Source organism: Ixodes scapularis, unplaced genomic scaffold (assembly GCF_016920785.2).
Source record: "Ixodes scapularis isolate PalLabHiFi unplaced genomic scaffold, ASM1692078v2 PGA_scaffold4__175_contigs__length_147842914, whole genome shotgun sequence".
Lineage (NCBI taxonomy): Eukaryota > Metazoa > Arthropoda > Arachnida > Ixodida > Ixodidae > Ixodes > Ixodes scapularis.
The window spans coordinates 90,420,041-90,442,702 of record NW_024609879.1 but is presented as its reverse complement, the minus strand read 5'-3'; the positions used below and the strand labels follow the sequence as shown (position 1 = coordinate 90,442,702).

Genomic DNA, 22,662 nt, shown 5'->3' with positions numbered 1-22,662 from the left:
AAAGCCGCGTGGCAATGAGTTCAAGAAGGAAACTCGGGCGCGCGGCATTCAAACCGCGGCTATTCCGGTGACTCCTGTTTGCAGACTGTCGTTTGTCCGATGTATACGAGCAGTGTGACTCCGGCTGAGTTGCATTTCCGTACAGCTCTTAAATTTGTGCCAGGAACAGCGCTAAAAAAACGGCTTGCTTTCATTTCTCTCAGTCAAGTATAACTGACCGCCTTATCCTAAAAATGCAGTAACGTATAGCGTATGCCGTTCAAATGGTTTTGAACTTCCTCAAAAAATAAATAAATAAATAAATAAATAAATAAACAAAAAATTGAGTAACTGTTTTCGTATTATTTTTGCAAGATTTATTAGTTCCACTGGCTTAACCGAAAATAGGCTCATTAATAGAGATTAGCTACATTGATCAACAGCTTAAAAAACGCCGGGAGTGTATTATTATGTGGACGTTTATCCGCGTTCTTATCATCTAATTCGGCTACCTCATTGGCTGCCGCGCGACGATAAGATTCTCGAGGCATGCATCACCTTGCGTTTATTAAGTTTGGAGCGCGACTATGTGGAGAGCAAGTCGTCTGCTTCTTGCTCAGGAGTTGTGACGTACGACAGAACGACGCCAAGCTCTGATTGGCTCATTGAAAAAACAAATAGTGGGTAGATCTAAATTCTGGGTGCCTCGAGGTCTACTCACTATTTGTTCAATCACCCAACGACAGCTCGGCGTCGTTCTGACGTCATCGCAACCCCGGCGCAAGAAGCAGACGACTTGCTCTCCGCATAGTTTCAATCATCAAGTTCAACATGAATAGAGTGAAGGAGAGACAAGTACGTGGGCACGAAGAGGGGATGAGAGTACAGTCCCGTCTTTGTGTCCACGTCCTTGCCTCGCGCTCTTTATGTTCAATACGCTTGAACGCCTAAATTTATCAAACCCTGATGAATTGCCTTATATATATATATATCTGGTTGCATGATCCAATTGCACAGGCCAGTTATCACAGCAGGTACGCCGAATAGATAGGGGCAAGATAAAAGCAAAACACGAAAGATGAGACACTTCTACTTTGCCAGTTGGAAAAAGTATGTACTCGTTTCTTTGTTAGCGAGACTAAGTAACGCTAGGGACGTTTGCACGCAAGGAGAAATCAACCGCACGCCGTGAAACGACAGGCTTACCTTGATCGAAATAATTGGATGACTCGCTGTGTGATTTCAAGAGGTATAAAATATGGCTGTACAATGAATGTATATGGCTATACTTCGGTTGCATTTACACGCCGCATGCTGCTACGTCTGGACCGTGGGCGTTACACCAACCCAACAGACACCCGTGCTCGGAGGCAAAAAGTGACAACAGAAAAACGTTTTCACTATTTTTTATGTTCTGAAAAAAAAAAAAAAATAGAAGATTTTGAAACCTACTTTTTGTTTTCTTTTGTTTTTGTGGTTAAAGGAATATCAGTGTTTTCCGTTGTATGTTTCCCAAACAAAATACGCAGTTCAGACGAACTTGAAGGAGCTTGTTACTTGCTTTATTTAAACAGGTGCAGCCATGCGGAAGCTCGTGTTTCTGAAGAGGCAGCTAGTTTAGAGTCCATTCATGATCGGCACTTGACGGAAGAGCGGAATATGCTCCTCGCTTGCTCGCTTTTCACGAGGCTTCTCAAGCTGTAAAAAATGCTACAGGTGTGTCGTATAGCGACGTCTGAGTCGTTCGTCTATCCATAGTTTGTCAATACGGCGTTCCAAACAACGAGCGGCGTCGATATATGCGTACGCACGTACGCAAGCGCATAAGGGTATTCCATCAATAATTTACGGATCCCCAGGTGGCGGGTTCGAATTCCGGAGGAGGTACTGGCCGCAATCCGGCGGTGGCTTATAGCGAACAAGGCATCGTGTAACCAAGATGTCGGTTGCACGTCAAATAATGCCCAGGTTGTCGAAATCAATCCTCAGTTGGGGCTTGCCGAAAACAGGGGCTTGCCGAAAACCACGAAAACGGATTTTTAATAAAAAAAAAAAAAAAAAAAACACCGGTTAGTTTGTGTTTTACGTTTTTGATTATGTTGCTTTCTTTGGTCTTTTAGTTTGTTAGATGATGCAATGACATATATGAACAAGCAACAAAGTGTTAAATGGTACCTTGTACACAGATTTAAGGTGTTTGCCCAAACAGGTTTTAGGTATGACTCAAGTAAGTGTATAGGCTCTGCTTGAAGAGCCAGAATATCGCGCTCCTTTTCCTTTCGCCGCTAACTCCGTATTGGCGGAGAAGCGATCACGTGCTCCGAGCTGGATCCAGCCTTCGTGCTGGAAAGTGATATTGCCGGCGCCGAGTTTCGGGCGGAGAAGATTTCAAGTTTTGTGTTTGCGAAATATACATCCTACACTAAAATCCAACAAACTGGGAGGTTCCATGACCATAGAACATTATTTGTAGCCACTGGGTACACTATATTCTTTGATAACATGAGCGACGTTTTAATCAATGTTTCCAAAGTCTGAGAAGCAAACGACATGGAGGATGATCGCAAAACCCAGTTACTTTGCGCAGTTACCTCTTACCTTTGCTATCCCTCGAGTCACAACCCCTTCGTCAGCACCACACATCATGGAGGAGTGGTAAACCATTTGCGAAACCAAAAGAACCCCCCCCCCCCCCCCACAACAAAAAAAAAAAAAAAAAAAGAAGAGCGAAGCGAATTTGAAGGAGCTTGCTCGGCCGATTGTTGCAATTAACCAGAAAATATTACGAAGCGTGAAAGAAGGCTAAATCGCTCGCCACCAGATGGCAGGGTCCAGCAGAGTAATTGCGACTAGTAGGCGCTAGGTACCTCCCAATTTAGGGGATACAAATATATTTCATCCCCTCACGCCACCACTGCCTCCGAGCAATTTAACACACGTTTTGCGTAACACAAGAATCAGGTGAACACATACAACGAGAGCATACATATACACAACTCATGCAACCATCAATACAACATCACACTACCCAAATTACTAGAACCGATATCTGCGCTTCCGCCTTTTACATTCGTCGTTTTGAAGGTACTTTTTTTTCGATTAGCACCTAACCATAAATAATATTCCGAGCAAGTTGATTTTTTTCACTGTAATTTCATACTCCGAAAGTATTTTGAACGGGTCAAAGGGTGATTCTCTTAGTAAAACGTAAGCGCTCATGCCGTAATTATTTGAAAGCCGATAAAACAAGCCACTCCACTGTGGTTCTAAGTCATCTGTTCGCTTCCCCGCACAGCATCTCGCAGCCAGTTTTTCTATCGCAGTATTTTTTTTTTTTTTCAATTTGTTCTGTCCAAGCGAGTTTGCAATTATCTTCTTGAATTAATCTATGTAGAGGGGGCATTCACTCAGCTGGAAGCGATGCATCACGGGCAGAGAAATCGCTTTTCGATCAACAGGAATGCAGTCAAAGTCGCCACTGGCGGCAGATGCCAAGTGTACGGAGCTACGTCGTGGGGAGCTCCTCAACTTCTAGCGCTCATCCCACCGTGCCACTTAGAAGGCAGTTTCTCCAGGAACCGTAGTACATTTAAACAGCAAAATAAAGGTTAGCTTTTTAATGAGAAAGCATTAACTGGGTCCCATGGAGCGAGCCGACGTCATCAGCTTGGAAGCAGCGCCAAACGGCACCTTTAATCCTTTCTACAAGTGAAGCCAGCTCCCAGCTATGAAACCACACGAAAAGCCTAGCAAAATGGCGCCTAGTTTCCCGATTTTAAAGGAGCGGAGTAAAGCTGATGGATTTCGGCTTCGGTCCCACTGGCTGGCGAGTGTCGACGAGGCTCCCATTGGCCGCTGTGCGTCAGTTTCACCGACCACCACCCCATGACGCTGCGTGTCTGTGAGCGCCGGTAACACGAAGCGTCCAAGGTCAGAGCATCGAGGAGTGCTCGCTCTTCCGTCGACGCAAATACGTCGCAGAGAAAATAGGGGAGCGGAAGAATGACATCCATGCTTTCGCATTCACAACTCATAAGAAGTGCTTAGGTGTACCTCGAGCCTTTTATCTTCGATTTTACCTACCATCTCCTTTATTGCTTAAATTATGAACTGTAAATTTACGTGCTCTCCGTCATATTTCAAGACTGTTCAGTCCTTCTCAGAGAGCGCAATCGCTCTCGAGGAGGGTCAACAGGACATTGCGGAAGACAGTCACATTGGCCACTGTACGACAGAAGCTATGGTTCCGACCAGCGTTCCAACATGACCCTACTCCGTTTTATTTCAAAATGAGCCGCAGCCAAACGCTACGAACCATTCCAGCAAATTTACTGCATCGTATGGACGTGTCATGAGACTGCTCGCCCCGCGCGCACGATCCCGTGGCACTCGCATGGCACTGGATTGGCGTTCATTGTTCGTAGCGTCCTCCAAAGGCTTTCGTAAGGTAAAACAGAGCATATCCGCAGGTTCATCGATTGAAACGTAATCTCTAATGCGGTCTTAAACACTTTTGTCAAGCAGAATATTAACCTGCGACACCCCATCCCCTCCGATCACAGTTCGAACTGCGACATCAATGCCCGACAGTTTACGTCATCTCTCCTTGCTGTAACACCACTGATACACAAACATACAGCCACGTTGGCGACAATTCCAGCCTTCGCTCACAACGCATAACTCTGCCATCGCGGTGTTGCTGCTATGTTGCTGACACGCGGAAACGCAAAAGCAGGTTGATGGTCGGTAGGAACTCGGCATCGGGAAACAGCCTAACGCAAGCACAGAAAACGCGGGCACCCGGCAGCAAAGACGCAGTTTCCGCTATTTCATTAACGTTGTCAACGTCGTCACGTCGTTCCGCAGCATGGGGAGGGTATCACGTGACTTTTTTGATGGCCAGCCATACAAAGTTTATACGGTACTTGCAATTGGGGGGGGGGGGGGGATGATACGATACTATACGATGCGCTACGATACGACACATTACGGCACGTACAATACCACATGATACGATACGACACGACACGAAACAATACGATACGATACGATATGATATGATACGATACGATACGATACGATACGATATGATGCGATGCGATGCATGCGAGTTGAGTGGTTGGTCGTGTGGGATGCGGCCGTAGCGTATACCGCCCGCTTCCGTTCGATAGGGTTTACGTGGGTGAAGCGAAGTCGAGGCGGACGAGGCCGTGGCGGCGAAGACCCGAGGGGCGGACGACGAACCGCGATGCAAGCGTGACGTTTCGATTAAGTAATGTAAGCGTGACGTTGTGCATTGCTTAATGTCACAACTCAGATTGCGTTTTTGGGTCTAAACTTATGTTTCCGCATCGTCATTCGTTGAACTGTCTACGTAAGCTGTAGTGATTGGCTCTCCGAGTGTTGTGCGGGAAGGTAGACGCACGGGGCTTTTAAAGAGTGTACTTTTTGTTAGCATAAAACAAGCGCATATCTAATAACACTTCTGTGAAAAATACATATATTTTACCAGGTTTATTGTCTTTTCTTAGGTTTTTTACTCCACTGCTATCGATGCTACACACTTGGTCTCCTGGATCAAGTGTGGTGAGTTCACATATCCCACTCGGTGCGGCACTCTAAAAAAAGCCCGTGCGTCTACTTTCCCGCACAACACTCGGAAAGCCAATCGCTGCAACTTACGGAAGCAGCTCAGCGAATGACGACGCCGAAACTTATGTTCAGACCAAAAAACGAAGTCTGAGTTGTAACATTAACCGCCAAATTCACAAACCTCACTCAAACTGAGGGGCCCCTCCACTTCCTCGAGGAAGGCTCAAGGGCCGGCGCTGGCCAATCGCGACGGCGGATCCGTCTTCGCGATTGGCCACCGCCGGCCCTCGCGCCTTCCTCGAGGAAGTGGAGGGGCCCTTCATTTTAAGTGAAATTTCCGAATTTGGCGTTAAGCAATTCATGCGTGACGTTCCGTACAACTCAGACGGCGTTTTTCGGTCCATACATATGTTTCGGCTTAGTCATCCACTGAGCTGCCTCCGTAAGTTACGGTGATTGGCTCTGCGAGTGCTGTGCGGGAAAGTAGACTCACGTTTCTTTTTAGACTTACTTTTTATTGGCATAAAACAAGCGCATATCTAATAGTACTTCTCTAAAAGTGCATTAATTTTACGCAGCTTTATTGTCTTCCATTAGGTTTTTTTACTCCACTGCTATCGAGGCTACACACTCGATCTCCGGGATCAACTGTAGTGAGTTCACGGATCACACTCGATGTCAAGTGCGTTCTTCGATGAGTGACACTAAAAGTAACCTTGCGGCACCGCACGAGTTACACAAGGGGCGAAGTGCACTCGCTTCATTTGACACTAAATTAGCCAGTTTGACCGGAGGTGTTACTCTAGGTAGGACTACAGGACATGTGTTGCAGATATTGAAAACAAAAGTCAAAAAGTCGGATGACCATCTTTAGGCGTTGGTGTTTACCTAGCTGTTTTTTTCTAATTTGCTAGGATCTGCGCATCAGTGCATCTTAATTCAAATCAAACAAAAGTTGCCTCCTTCATAAAGAAACTTACTGGCCACGAATTTTCTTACTTTTTGGGTCGGCACTCCTGCGCGAAAGCACCCTATAAGAAAGACGCCGAGCTACAAAAAGTTAATTCACTCAAAAAAGTAGGGCATTTTTAATTGGTTCAGCACCTGTTAAATGTTACAGGATTTCAAACTACAGACTTTTAGTTCTCCTAATAAAAGATATAGTATTGTGGTAATTTCTCATCATGCGCTGCAAATAACTTTGACAATGATGTTATAAGCGACCTATTATGCATCAGAAGCACTCCCGAGATATCACGAGAAGTGCCCACATTAGTTTTCCCGAATACTGCGAATCCTTGAGTCTTGTACTACAATACTGACAAGTACTGCAATATATTCTAGTACTGCAGTACCAAGTACTACAAAACCCCAAGTCAATTCGGAAGTGTTCCAGACGCACCGATAGATGGCGCCAGTGTGTCATTTCGTTGTAATTAATCGCAACGCAATCGATCAAACTCAGATGCAGATCCGTGAACCAGTCGTGAACGACAACGTTTTGCTGTATCACTTGTGACAGGCATTTATTCCTAGCTTAGGCTGGCGTTTTACTTTGATCAACTAAAGCTCCTGTCATTCTTTCTCTGTAACTGATCTGAGAACATCCAAATATTAGGGCTCTTTTTGTGATACCATAATACTCGCAAAGAAACTGCGCCCCAAAAACAAATTCACTCGAAACAAATGGGAAATCTGAAACGATCGAAACGATACTTAAAATAATGTATGCATCATAAGCGCACGCAGAAAATACCTCACACGAAGCAACTTGCCGCAAAAAAAAAAGAAAAAGGTTGTTGAAAAACTCGCACCATTTATGTACAAATTTATGTTGACAAGAGAAACCTAAAATTGACTGGAAAACGGCAAAGGAGGGCAATAAATGCCATTAGAATTATATACGTATCTATTACTGTATTCCTACTTTTGTAGAAATAAAATATAATGGTACAAACAAATTATTCTAATTTTTATTTGAATATCCCCCCGATGATACTCAATAGCGTAAACAAAGGCAGTTTCCTAGTGTAACTCAAATAGAGATAATCATGCTCTCATGATACCAGGATGGTAAACGATCACGTTTTTTTAATTAAATAAATGAATCAATCTTATTTGATTTGAGTCAGATTAATTTTATGTATATTCGAGTAATTTTATTTAAATCCCTGTAGACCGAACAAGGTTTTTCTTTATCACTCCTCCTAGACGTATTTTGAAAATAGCAAGTTAATTTATCAGTAATTCACATCATTAGCAAAAATGCGGAAGAAATAATTGCTGTATATTTAAACGTTTAAGTTATATTTTTATTAATAACTTATTGATTGAAAGCCCGCAGCCTGGGGAACAAAAATAGCATTTTTTTAGCGCAGCTATTTTTCCTGTCTTGTTTTTCTTTCGCTTTTTGATCTGCTTGCAATGAGACATTACTTTTTGTCTGTGTTCTCGCTCTCTGATTTGCTCGCAAAGGAGCCTTATACGTAACGGACGAACGAAGTCCCAGGCAAAAAGAGAGTTCAACACGCTGATTTGCTCGGAAAAGCGCCGCCTTTCGCTCGTATTCATCCGTCTATAAATATTTCTTGCTTGGTGAATCTTGGATTTAAAGACAACATAAATACGCATAGAAAATATCAAATGATAGACAAAAAAAAAACATCTTCTGGGGATTTTTTTTTTTTTTACGGGAAGGTTTTATTTAAACGTTACTGGAAAACAGGTGCGCTTTTAATTACTATTTAAATCATCCTGACGTTTATTCTCAACTTGTACCACCCAAAAGTAATCACATGGTTCACACAATCGCGTTCGGGTACGACCCCAATTCCAATAGATGGGCTGGCGCCGTGTATCGGGGATAACTGAAATACTTCCGTTTCGCGTATAACTAGACTGAAAGTCTCAAAGAATTTGCGGGATCAACTACACGCAATATGCGAAATGGTCGCTTATGTCATTAGACAGTTTTAGTAGATCGTACGCTAAAGCCTTGCGTACGCAATAAAATTGCGGGTCGGGAGTGCGCGTGCGCAGAACGCAATAGAAGAGCTAGCGTATTGCGTACGCACGCAATGCTGGGGATTTTGCGTTGCTGGCTAGCGGGCTTTGCGGGACGTTCTCGAGAGATCTCGGACCCAACGAGAGCGCCAGTTTCAAGATGGCGGTTACCTCGACTGGCGCAGCAAAGGCGACGTGGTGTTTTCGAAGTTCTGTGTTACGTGAAATTGCGTGGTGTTCAGCTCGGCAATTCTTTCCGGGACCTACGGCGGTCGAATCAGATCGCCGTGCAGCTGAAGGAGTGCACAGTGAAAATGTTCGCCGCTTGGAATGTGCGTCAACGCTGCGATCTGCTATACGCTAAGCCTATTCGCACAGTTCATCGCCGACGGACGAGCGACTCTAAAAGAAATCGCCGAAGTTCTCGCTATGTACTGGACATCAGTAGGTCATCAATTTCATTCCGCGATAGCATTGATGAAAGGTGCCGTTTCAAAGGGAAGATTGACGGAGGCTCCGTGATCGAATTTGGCTACGCACTCTTAAGCCTGGTTCAGACAGTTCCGTTTGACTGCGTTTGACTGCGTTGCGGCAGCGAGAAACCAGGACATCCCTGCTACTTACACCGCGTGCTAAGATGATTCTTTGAATATGATTGCGCGCTTCCCACGAAGCACAGATGTGCCGGTGCAGGGCCGTACCCAGAAAAAAATTTCGGGGGGGGTTTTCGGAGACAACGGCGGCCATTTTGTCTTATTTTCGCCTATGAATCATGTGCATCGGTGGCATATAATGGAGAGTCATAGCAAACCAAAGAACCGGTCCCGGTTTGGTACCCGGTAGCCGACCGGTGCCACTGCGCGTGCGCATAGGTGGAGATTAAAATCGGCTGGCTGCAAGTGCACCGACCAGGGCCGTGCCCAAAAAAAAATTTGGGGGGGGGTCAGAACCCCCTAACCCCCCCTGGTTACGGCCCTGTGCCGGTGACTCGCTTTCGGTTCTCGACGCAACGCAGTCAAACGCACTCAAACGCAAGTTTCTGAACCGGCCTTTACTCGTAGCCACTGTACCCCGCAGAAAAGCGCGCTTGACGAGGCAGCTGCGGCTTGGTTTAATTTGAAATAATAAAATGATTGGACACGTTTTCATTTTCAATATTTCTTTCCAGGAGCATGGTTGCGCTAGAAGCACGCGGAATTCTGCAGCTCTAGCAAATCTAACCAAGATCATGCGCAGTGTTCACTCGAAAACGTAACGCACAACTAAATTCGGTCCGAGCAGGTCATTTTTAGCGCACGCTATACTATTGCGTATTGCGTACGTAAGAGCCAGCAACGCTATACTAAAACTGCCTATTGTCAGAATTGTATCAAGCACACGGTGAGAGAATTACGCGTAAAATATACGCAGATCGGATCAGTTCCAGCAATACCCGACGGATGGCATTAGAGTGTTCCCCCGTTGTAAGCTGCACCAAGTAGCTGCAACGCAGTCGACCACAGCCAAAGGTACACATGGGAACCAGCCTTACGCGTCGGCGCCTTGGTTTGCAATAATCTTATTTGAAGAGGCACTGTCAAAGGACTAAGGAAACCAAGTGCTACCTCAAAGGGCGTGCCTATGAAGGTCCTATTTGTTGTACAAACCTGTGTGCATGCAACTTCGAAACATACAGATGTACGAAGAATACGGTGGTCTGAGCGTGCCTGAGGATTGCGCCCGCAGAAAATTCTCTCATGACGTCTGCATAGAAACACCGTGTCTTTTTGTGTGACGCACGCGAACAGCGTGAACGCGGCGTTAGGCTTGCGACGGAGGCGCGGCAAAGGCCGCGTAGTCGGCCACACTGTACGTCTGCGTCGTCTTGAACCTGGGAAACACGGACAGCGCGTCTTTGGTCGCACGTCCCTGTACACGGCCCATGCTGAATCCATCGGCGAATTTCTTCTTCACTGCCTCGTCCACGGAAACGTACTTGCTTGGCGCTTCGATCAGCTGCCCTTTGCCCGACCAACCCAACTCGTGCGGTAGCGCGGGCCTGTTCTCTTCGAGCGTCTTCCTGGGCGGAAAAGACACGAAGGCGAAGAAGTACTCCACGTCTAGAGACACGGTCTTGAGCGACGCGTCTGGATGGCGGACTTGCATCAGTTCGTAGGCCACCCGGCAAAACTGCAAAGGGAATTCGATGCGCCTTGAATATAAATTTAACGCGTTTTTTTTTACAATGATCGTAGTGATAATATTGATTTCTTTGTCCCGTACTCCAGAGCAACCAGTCAGTTTCTTCGAATGTGCCAGGCGGCACATACAAAAGGTACCATACACAAAAAAAAAAAAAAAAAAAAAAACTCTATTGCATTGCAATTTCATGCAAGACTAAATTGAAAAGGTGTACGCCAAGTTCTTTCTGAGAAGGCAATACGGCGAGCAAGTGTTCTAAAATGTTTCTTTGGCACATCGGAACGCGAAGAGGGGCACGCCCATCAACGGGCACCATAGATAACGTGTGAGAAACGTGCGATGACCAGGCAAAAAAACTTGCACTGTCACTGGCTGAAGTCGGGGGTAAACCGACGCACGAGCTGCCCAAGAAGCAGACGAAATTGCGCATCGAATACTCTGCAAATACATCAACATGAAGCGTCATGTTTCCAAGAAAATCTGAAGCGGCTTTGTATGCACATAAAAACATTTAAAATCATATTCATTTGGCCTCCAGGATCACGAATATCGAGATTATTTTTCAATTTGGCGCGCGGAGATTGCAGGAAATAATATTCAAAATATACAACCGAAGCCTCTGCATGCTTCCCGAAGTTACGTCATAAAAGGAGTTTTTGGAACCTCCGCCTCGCGCATCTTCAGCGCCTCTCAAAGCTATGCACGCGCACTCCTGTTATTTCCAGAAAAGGCAGAAAAAGACGTCACGACTGGGTCGCTAAACTCGTCAAGCACAACTTTGTGTCCGAAAGTTGCGGAACGCGCTAATTGGACTTTCGCTACGCTGACGTCGCGCCGAGCGAGGTGTCAATCATTCAAAGCAAAGTTCATCGAGGCGCGCGTGCGGCGCGTGAGGGGCGCGTGCGGCGCGTGAGGGGCGCGAGGAGCTCGCTGATTGAACGGCTTCGCCGATGACGTAGCGCCCATTTGTCCCTACATCCCTACGCCAAGCTAAAATTAATGCTTTGCAGATTGTCCCTAGGCGAACTCCTGACGCTCAAACTCCCTCCGAAGTTTGTGTTAACAAGAAACCTCGTTTGTCGAAGTTGTCGCTGACGTCAAAGTGACGTTTCCGAACTTTGCGGGAGCCGTGGTTTGAGCTCGAGATCTTCGCTTCGGATCGAGGCGAAGTTAAACTTTGTCAACATGGCGGTGCCGTACGCTGCGGCCGAGCTTATCTTCCGCCACCGTCGGCGTCGCTACTGAGACCACTGGGGACGCCTTTCAACTCCCCGACGACGACTTTCGGCGACAGTATGGGCTATCGAAAGCCGTTGTGCGTTGACTCTGCGACGAGCTTCGTTCGCCGCCTCGAACCGTGGAACAACAAGTTCTCTGTGCGCTCCGGTTCTTCGGAACCGGTAGCTTTCAAGGCATGGTGGCGACTGACGAGCACCTGTCAGTCTCCCACATGACTGTGAACCGGGCTGTCGGAGTTTTCGCGGCTGCCATCGCTTTTTTTAATTTTTTTTCTGTATATCCGAAGAGGTACTAATAAGCTGGTATACAATTCAGAATGTCGGAAAACAAACAAGAACCGGGGTAATTCTTGGGTAGGGTCGAGTCTCCCGGCAGCCGGCAGAATTATTTCCCCGAAATTCTACTGGCAGTCGTCACTCATTGGCGGTCAAATCAGTTCATCGAACGACGTGTCATCGACAGATCGTTTCATCGGCACGCGATGTAATCACATGAAAGAGATTGTCTTCTGTTAGAGGTATATACACATTAAGCATTTTCCCACCTTTAAACATGTAAGTGGGGTGTCCCATAACTAACACACTAATAAGTGTAGCGATGGACCTTATAAAAGAAATGTAAACTTCACACCTTTAAGAATGTGTGATTTTTTAAACACGTTTCTTAAAACGTATGATAATGCCTACAACTTTTTATAAAGATGTAAAACTACAATACCCCTTCTCGTCAGGCACGTAGCCAAGGGGAGGGGGGGGGGGGGGGCACAAGGCCTGGCCTTCCCGCTCCCCCCGAAATTTTCCATTTTGCTGGGGCCTCCTCTCCTCCCTCCCCCTCATAGAGCACTTTGTCATCGGCACCCCCCCTCCCCCCCCCCCGCCTCCCCCCCCCCCCCCTCCCCTTAAACGAAAATCTGGCTACGTGCCTGCTTCTCCTCAAGGTGTAATTACCACAGTACGTTTCTTTTTTGGGGTGTACACAGTGGCCCGGGACCCATTAATATGACTGAAGAAATAAATTACACAAACGAGTCGCCGAAACAGCACGTTGCTTCTTGGCGAGTGTCGAGGCAATATCGTCCGAAAACCGGCTTCAATATTGGCCGGATGTACGGTTTTGCGCCTCGTCCCTACATCCCGCAGGTATGGGAGTACCGATGCAAATAAACGATTTATGTTAATAGCACTGGCACCACTGATTTCTTAGGAGGCTAGATCGTGGATAGAGGCCTGTATTGCTGGGGTCGAGCGGCACCACCGGCAGTCATCGCTTGACACAACTCAATTTTATTACATTAGTAGGTTGTTCTCTACCATGAAACTTCTATCATGTTTCCGCAAATAACAGTTAATATTGTGGGCAAGAATATTAAACGCGTTAGAATACCAATCTTGTTTAACTAAATGTTGTGTGGTTGAGGGTCCAGGGCTACTTTGTTGGGCGTTAACTGTGATGTGTTTAATGAGACAAGGGCTACCGAGAGTTGTAGTGGAGTCATCCGTGATTTCGGAGTCATCAAAGCTCAGCAAACGATAAGTTAGAATGCCTTTACTGGGGATTTTCGCATTGTTTTGACCGCTTGTACATAGTGCTTCATGGTGAAAGCTTTTTCTTAGAACTCCTGTGAGGGCTTCCGTGATAAACTGAAACTCGGAGCGTGCCGTTCAGTCGCTCGACGTGCCAATTATTTAGCAACCGAAGCAAGCGACGTCGGTAAAGTCAATCGTGCTCCGGCCAATTTTTTTTAATCGATGTTCAAACGCTTGACGAATGTCTATTTGATCTCCAAGAACCCGACATAATCATCGCAGCACGTCATAAAATGCTCGCCTTCGAGCACCGCGTACAAGCTTCCAATTTTTGCATGTTTCTTCCTTAGACTTGCGTGTATTGCCTCATGATGTAAAAGGCCAAAGCAACAAGGACGAAAACGAAGGGAGAACTAGACAGGACGCGGCATATTGCCTGTCGTCAAGCAATGGCCGCCGGTGAGGCCAGTGACGGGATACAGACTTGCACTGTGAGAGTTCTAATGCATTACACCCGCCGAGTGCTGCACGGAGAACAGGCCCCGAACGAACTTGCCGAATGCACCCAGTGCAGACTGATGCTGTCGCCATAGATGTTGTAGAAAAGTACCGGCCTCAAACCGAAACTAGCGCCTTTTTGTTCGACGTGATGGGTGGGAATGCGAGAGTGCAGTCGCTGCCATCGTTTAAACGTTGGTTGCTGCAACGTGGAACTTACATTTGCGATGACTTCCACTTAAGCAACTCGGCTGTCAGAGATATCTACAGACGGCGTAAGTTTCCGAAACCAGTTGACTACAAAACAGCATACGCTTGAGGAAATTGATGGCACTGTACGCGCAAGAGCTTGATTCGTTTTAAGCATAGCATTATGAGTGAACCACTGAAACGATACGGCTTAAATCTAGTTCTTTGGAAAATCTAGCAATACGTTTCGTAAGACTTCTTATTTCCCTGGTGAAGGCATTGAGAACGAGAGCTTTCTCAAAACAAAATATGACGGGGCAAGATAGCTGCCGTTCAGATATGACTTTGCTTGAGTCTCGGGCAACGTCTCCATGTTTAGCCTTCCCGGACGCTGAGTGAATGCGTCGCAGGTTTCTGCTGTGGGAGCTTTGTCGAAAAATGTTGCACTTTTCACCCATACACAAATGATGCTAGATCTCGCGGCCCCTGTGGTTGTCCTGGGCCTTTCATTACACACTGGTAGGTTTCAGCGTCTGTACGGCTACAAAACGACTCAAATTTCGCAAATAAAAGACGGGCCGTCGATTCCTCCTTTCGTGAAATATCAGACGCTTACAAATCAAGCTCGCGTTTGAGTTTGTGGACCGCGGGACGCGATTTCGAGCAGAAAACCAACTTTTTCTTTCAGTTCCGCTGTGTGAATGCCTCATCGTAGCAGACGAACTCTCGTCGTCTGCTCTCGCTCTTCGCCTGGCCGAGGCATGACGGGATTGTCGGCGCTAGAGAGCCCAAAGACGACGTACAGCGAGCGGCGTGAACGCTCGCCTCCCGGCGCTGTCTCGTGCTCTCGTGCACCGCCTAGGGATCGCGGGGGATTTTTCGTCAAAAGTTGCGAAGTGGAGCGCGCGCAGGGAGGAGGAAACTTTGCGGCGTTCTTTTGGTCACTCCCCCCGCTACGTCAAAAAACGAAGAATGTTTTGCTCCACGAGTTTAGCTACCCTGGTGTCAGTGCGGGGGAATATACCTTGCAAGCTGGCAGTGGCACGCTCTGTCCACACGAGCGACACGCGCTTGACAGCCGAAACATCCTTTTCGACTGGAAGGAGGTTTTCCGTGTTTTCTCGCGTTTAGTTACATCTTTGGGGGAAAAAAGGAACGTAGTATTCATATTCAAGAGATAAAATCACTTTAGAATCCACCTCTAACTCGTTTTTGTGATGCGAAAGCATTAACTGCCTGATGCAGCGGGCCGACTGAAGCGCAAAAACGGCTCCTAGTTTCCGCCGCGATCCCAGAAAGAGCGATTCGCCTTCGATTCCATTGGCTGGCGCGCGTCGACGGGGCTCCCATTGGCCGCTGCGCCTTGGCCTCCGAAACCCCGAAGCAGGCGCGCGCTAGTGCGTGATAGAACTCCGCCGCGAGCAACGAGCCGTATGCAATGTTTGAACACAAATTAAGCAAGAAGATGATGATGTCTATTCGGATGGCGTAATGTGCGATAGCTGCACAGGAAAAACGAAGATTGACGTTCTTCAGTACGCAGCAGACAACAAAGGGAGCGGACGAGCAGACAATAGAGGGAGTGGACGAGCTCCTTACATGCGTTCGCATTCACAACTCACAAGAAATGCTTAGGTGTACCTCGAGCTTTTTTTTGTGTGTGTTTTTCAAGAACCTTTCTAGCTTTTCTTTTTTCTTCTTTAAGCAAATCTACATCCTCACCGGTGGTGTTAGTTTAGATTGAAAACATAGCTATAATATGCGTCAGCCTCTGCAGACACGAGCCAGCGCCTAAACTTAAAATAAGGATACCCAATCACAATCCAAGTGACTGCGAACTACTTTCTGCAGAAACAAAACGTGACGTGCAATCCTCTTTTTTGACGAGTTTTGTAACGAGAGTTCATTCGCTATGTATTAAAAGTCGTAAAAGCATCTCTTATCAAAATATCTATCATGCAGAATGTCAATGAAACGTTTTTCCGCTATACAGGCTGTGTATGTTTTCAGTCCCAGACAGGCGTCTCTTTCGAACGCCCAGCCACTGGCATACGCCGGCTGCCATCTGTCGTGCTTTGACACGCGAGCACGGAGCGTTTATCGTGCTCTCATCCTCTCGGGACTGTAGTAAAGAACGCATTTGCCGCCTTTCAGCAAAGATATATATTTAAAAGATGCGCTCAAGTATGCGGTGCTAATTAGGGGTACCCCAGTTTAATTTATTCTTGATCGACTGGAAAAAGAAACAGGTTTGGGCACAACGCTTACGCAAGCGCACAGAGCTTACGTTTTGCACCATACTAAAACTCTCCAATGTGATCGGGACTTCCGGTACTCTTTCTGGAGCTTCTCGCTGAAGCCACGGTGGCGGATCGGTGTCCACACCCACACCTTGTCTCCGGGCTGGAAGTGCACGTTCCGACGACGAAGATTATAGCGGCCAGTGTCGACACGTTGTTGGGCTTGAATCTGGAGCCTGGCGAGCTGACGGGCTTCTTCCCGTTGGGCAACCACCTGGGCGTCGTCGCCTCCACTGACAGCCGGCTCGTGGGGTAACATCGCGTACAGCATTGCCGTAACTTGGCGATCATGAACCAGTTGAAGTGCGTCACCCCGGTGCTCTCTCATGGCCGTGTTGTAGGCAAATGTGACGTACGGCAAAGCCTCGTCCGATGTCCTGTGCTCCACGTCGACCTACACTGAGATCATGTCGGCGATGGTTTTGCTGAGTCTGTCCGTCAGCCCGTTGGTCTGCAGGTGGTACGCCTTGGTGCGACAATGGCTGGTGTGGCTGAGACGAAGGATTTCTTGCGTCAGCTGGGCCAGGAAAGATGATCCAAGGTCTGAGATCAGAACTTTGGGAGCGCCGTGCTGGAGGAGTGTGGACTCGATGAAAAACTTGGCGACTTCCACAGCAGTCTTTGAAAAAAGGGCTTTCGTTTCGGCGTATCGCGTGAGATAATTTGTGGCGACGATTATCCATCTGTTTCCTTGCGTGAATGGTGGGAAAGGACCAAGTGGATCCATTCCGATCTGCTGGAACGGTGCAATCGGGGAAGAAATCGGCTGCAGGAGACCTGCCGGCTTCATCATCGGTTTTTTGCGTCGTTGGCACTTGTGGCAATAACGTGTGTAGAGGTGAACGGTCTTCGGGAGCTTGGGCCAGTAATACATTTCACGAATTCGGACCAGCATACGGCTGTAACCAAGGTGTCCAGATGTCGGGTCGTCATGGCAGGCTTGGAAGATCTACGTTGTTACCAGCTCGCCATGGTTACTAGCAACCACGGCGAGCTGTTGTCTCCGAATTTCTTTTTGTAAAGTACACCTTGTCGGAGGACCAAATGTCGGCAGGGCTCTCAAGAAGAGACGGGGTATAGTACCCCCTCGTCCTTCGAGGTGCTCGATTAGCGCGCGCAACTCAGGATCGTCTCTTTGACGTTGTGCCATGTCGTCGGTGTTCACTGCGCCACGGAAGCGGTCGTCGTTATCGTCGTCGTTGCTACCGGGAGATGTCTCGAAATTGGCTCTAAACAGGCAGTCGGCGTCGCTGTGCTTTTGGCTTGACTTGTAGACCACAGTCACGTTGAACTCCCGCAGTCGGAGGCTACATCAAGTGAGGCGTCCTGAAGGGTCCTTTAGGTTCGCAAGCCGGCAGAGCAAGTGGTGGGATGTGACGACGCGGAACGGGCTCCCGTACAAGTACGAGCGAAACTTCGCGATTGTCCAGACGACCGCAAGACATCACTTTTCAGTCGTGGAGTAATTTATCTCCGCTTTGAACAGTGTCCGATTTGCATAGGCGATGTGTCGCTCGGTGCGTTCTTGCACCTGAACCAGTACTGCACCAAGTCCTGCGTTACTCGCGTCCGTATGAATCTCGGTTTCCGCATCTTGATCGAAGTGTCCAAGAACAGAAGGAGTCTGGAGTTGTCACTTCAACTCGTCGAATTCCTGAAGTTGCTCCTCAGCCCATTCGAACTTCTGGGCGTTCTTTGTGAGGTTCGTGAGTGGTGCGGAAATCTTTTCGAAATCGCGAACGAGGCGCCGATAGTACACACATAGTCCAAAGAATCTTCGCACGGCCTTCTTGTCTGTCGGCGCTGGAAATGCCACGACGGCGCGAGCCTTCTCTGGGTCTAGCCGAACACCATCGCTGCTAACCACGTGACCTAGGAACTTCAGTTCGTCAAGGCGAACCGATACTTCGATTGCTTGAGAGTGAGACTGGCGGTCTGTATGGCTTGGAGAACAGTTCGGAGTCGTCGCAAACGCTCGTTGAATTCGCTTGAAAACACTACGACGTCGTGAAGGTAGACGAGACAGCTCTACCACTTCAACCCAGCCAGTACGGTATCCATGACATGCTGGAAAGTTGCTGGTTCCGTGCATAGTCTAAAGGGCGTCACCTTGAACTCGCACAATCCATCTGGCATGACGAATGAATTCCCTCGGTCCCGTTCGTCGACTTATGGCGAATTCCACTCGTAGATCCGGAGCGCTTCCCAAAATCCGCGAGGGAGGCAAAATTCCGCTCCGTGGGACCCGCTCCGAATCGACGAAGGGAAGATGAACTCGCTTATTTTGGAGCGACCCCTCCCCTCCGCTATCCCCTCGGCCGTTCAAAATGGCCGCTGCTCGAACTCGACGAGCCCGCCAACGCCTCAGCCGACTGATCTTTCTAACGCAGAAATAACACGCGACACGGGCCGGGCAAAATTATTCGTATCACAGCGCCCAAGTCGCAAATAACGAAGACGTCCGCGTTCAATACCTTCACATACCTTTCGGCCGCATCGAAGCGGCGGGGCACGGACAGCGATTGCCAGTGGTGCAGTTCAGATTTCTGGTACGACTTTAATAAACACAGAGGTAATAAATCATCACTTGCACGGTCGTTGCCTAATCACTTCTTGCTTTACTGCACAGGAAAACGCCGGCGGAATGCAGTGTAAAAAGGTAAATAATCTTCGGCTGCAGAATGAACAGGCCTAACCCTGCGTCTGCCTCCGGCTTTTATGTCGTTCCTTTTCTCGTTCCTTCTCTCACGATCACAGATATCAACGCTTACGATTTACCACGCACCACAGTCCCGGCTTTGTATCCCGGATCTACGTGAGGTAGAAGCGTTCAAGCCGTCACAATCCCACGTAAACAACCGACGCACCCGAACACATCCAACTCGACGACCCGACCGTGGCCCGACCGGCCCGGCGACCTCGCCAACCTCGCCGCGAATGCGCACTGCGCATTTAGAAGGCAATGACGTAGGGCGCCCCGTCAACTTCCGGAAAGATCTGTGAAATCCCGCAGAGCAAGTTCGGCGGGGTTTGAGGCGCTCCGTGGAGCGAGCGTTGCCAGAGATCTACGAGAGGAAGATGACCAGCTCGAGCCAGATCTGCGAGCGGAATATGCACGCTACAAATGGAGCGCTTTTGGAGCGCTCGAAATTTTCGAGCGGAATTCAGCATTAGATATGCCAGTAGCCGCTCATCAGGTCAATCGATGAAAAATATCAAGAGTGGCGCAGCCGGCCTAGCGTGTCGTCTATTGGGGGAAGGGGGGGGGGGGAGTGGATAGACGTCTCTCTTCGTCATGGCGTTCAGCTGCCGGTAGTCCATGCAGAACCTAAGCTTTCCGTCCTTCTTCTCAACCAGTACACTGGAGAGGTCCACGGATTCTTGAAGGCTCGATTATGTCGTCGTTCAGCATTTCTTGCACTTGCAGATAGATGACCTTCCTTTCTTTTACGGAGACTCGGTATGGCGATCGATGCACAGAGAGCGCGTCATCTTCGGTAACAATGCGACGCTTCGCAACGGTGGTGACGACCTCGCAAAGCAGTTGCTGTATTCGGCGAGGAGATCACACAGCTGCCACCGTTTTGGACCCGGAAGCTTAGGGTCAATGTCAAGCTGCGCTGGTGACGTACAGTCTTGCTGAGGTGGCGATGATTCTTCAGTAATCGCGACGATTTCGGCAGAGTTCCGGAGTTCCTCGACATGGCCCACAGCTGCATCTTTATTGAGGTGTTGCGTTTCATAATGGAAGTTCGTCACGAGGACCACAGTGCGCCCATCCTGAAGTTCAGCTACTCCTCTTGAGACGCCCATTTCTCTTCCCAGAAGCAATTGAAGGTTACCTTTCAGAACAACTTCGCCGCAGGTAGCTGCATCGGTCACGACGGGTACGACAACACTTGATCGTGGCGCAGGTTCACGTGGTCGGCAGGGACTCGGACGGCGGCTGACGGAGTTTGGAGTGTCTGTGAAGGCGGAACAGGTGTCTGCGGCGTCATTCTGTTTTCTCCAAGGTCGATGACGGCGCCGTATTCACACAGAAAGTTCATGCTTAGAATGACGTCCCTGGAACAGTCTTGTAGAACGACGAATTTCACAGAACACGCCTCGCCTGAAATTTCGACGCGAGCAGTGCACCTTCCGGCAAGCGTGATCAAGTGTCCTTCGGCGGTTCGTATCAGCGACCCTTCCCACGGCCTCGTCACTTTTCGAAGGCGTTGAGAGAGCCTTTCACTCAAGACTGAGTAATCTGCTCCGGTGTCCACGAGTGTTGATGCGTTGTGGCCGTCAATAACAACGTTTAAGTTTTGGGCACCGTTGCCGGAACGTTGTTGCAATGCGTGGCGTAGGGAGAGTGGGAGCGCTCCGGCGTTCGTGGGCTCTTTACGTCGTCCGTCAACGGCAACTTCACCTCCGGGAGTTGCCACGCTTAGTTTTCCCTGCGGGAAATGGGAGACATGCTGTCACGGCGCGACCGACGGAAGGGCGATTCGGGACGTCGGGGAGATGGAGAACGGGAACCTGGTGGTGCTGTCGGTGCTAATGACGGAGGGCGACGTATGTATTCCTCGGTGTCACGAGGGCGTTCTCCATACCTTGGGCGAGGGCCGTTCGGCGCAAACCCTTGTAGGCCCATTTGACGGTACGGGAACATCCGGTAGACGTGGTCAGCCTTACCGCAGTGGTAGCACAGTGGTCGTCTGTCGGCTGTCCGCCACACGTCGGTATTTCTCGGCGAGGGTCGCTCCGGACGGACGTACTGGACCTATCCTTTCTGACGCCGAGGATACTGCGGCATCGGAGGGTCTCGTCGGGGTGGTGCCGTGGCCTGGCGGTTAGCTTGCGGCGGTCGTCGGGCCATGGCAGCGTAGTTCAACGTTGGTTCCTCTGGCGTCGTCGTGTTGATGGGAACTTCAGGCTGGACGGCTCCGTGCTCTTCTTCTCGGTCAACATCGGCAAGCGATAGTGAGGACGGGTTATCCGCAGCTGGGAGCATCTTGTAGAGCTCTTCCCGGACGACTTCATGGATGATGCCGCGAATGCCGGGGGTTCTGGGACTGATGTCGTATCCCAATGCAGAAGCAGCAGCGATGCTTGAATGCCAATGGTAGTGGCTGGCTCTTGTGAGGAGGGCAGGTTTCATGTTCGTGACTTCCTTGGCAAAACTTTCGACGGTGGATAGGGGGTTGCGGACAAGACCTCCGAAGATGGCGTCCCTTGCTCCTCGCATCAAGATCCGCAGCTTCTTTTCGTCGGTGGTTGAGGGTCGGCGCGAGGGACCTGCAGGCGCAGAACATCTTCTACCAAACTGGTGATAGTCTCGGTTGCGCCCTAAGTCCTCAATCGAAGAAGGTCCTCGGCCCTCTACCGTCGATATTAGTTCGTGAATGTCTGTCTCAGTGGATCCTTGCAGGTGGTCCACGAGGTCAAGGAAGTTACGCGATTCTCGAACCAGTGCCTGGTTCGAGAATCGGGGTCTTGACTTCAAGCGCGAAGTCAAGACCGCTGTTCGTCCGTTCATCGGTTGTGCTGGGCCACTCGCGATCGCACTGCTGTAGCCAGTGCTCGACGTCTTCATAAGGCTCACCATGGAATATTGCGGGCGTACGGGCAGCGACGGGTAGGGTAACGTCGGGTGGAGTGGTTATATAGTCGCGGTCTTTGGTTTCTGCGGCAGGGGTCCGAATTCCAGGAATTGGTCTTTGGTACGGCGGCTCGCTCGGGCATCGGCATGTTCTGCGAAGGTTTTCCGGGGCTGAGCACCTCACCGTTTTGGGATGTCTTCGGAGGGTCACGCTTCACGGGCGCAGAAAGCGATACCCCGCAGCTCCACCAAAATGTCAGGAATGACAATTGATGAGCCGATGGTAATTGAAGAAACTAAATGTTTAATGGGGCGAACTTCTGCCCAAAACAAAAAGAAAACAGAAGATAACAATAGAGCGTCACTGGCGTCGATGGCGGCATAACAGCAGGATCGAACGCTGGGACGAGACTGACTCCTCTCGCCATGTGGAGTTCTTTATGTACACTCATAGATTTCTGGAACATTCGGCGTAGAACTTTCGGCACGTAGAACATTCGGAACTCAATCAGACGAGAATTTTCTCGAACTTCCAAAAACGTCAATTTGAAAGAATGAGTAAAAGAACATT

General features: G+C 48.8%; 1 protein-coding gene across 1 annotated transcript in view; it reads right to left on the bottom strand.

The window, feature by feature from the left end:
• Positions 1-10,374: 10,374 nt before the first annotated feature.
• Positions 10,375-22,662, bottom strand: part of LOC8053149 (alpha-(1,6)-fucosyltransferase-like) — a 33,622-nt gene continuing 21,334 nt past the window's right edge. The window contains exon 8 of the mRNA XM_042293629.1: positions 10,375-10,743. Within this exon, the coding sequence (XP_042149563.1) occupies positions 10,375-10,743 (369 nt within the window). The remainder of the gene's footprint in view (positions 10,744-22,662) is intronic.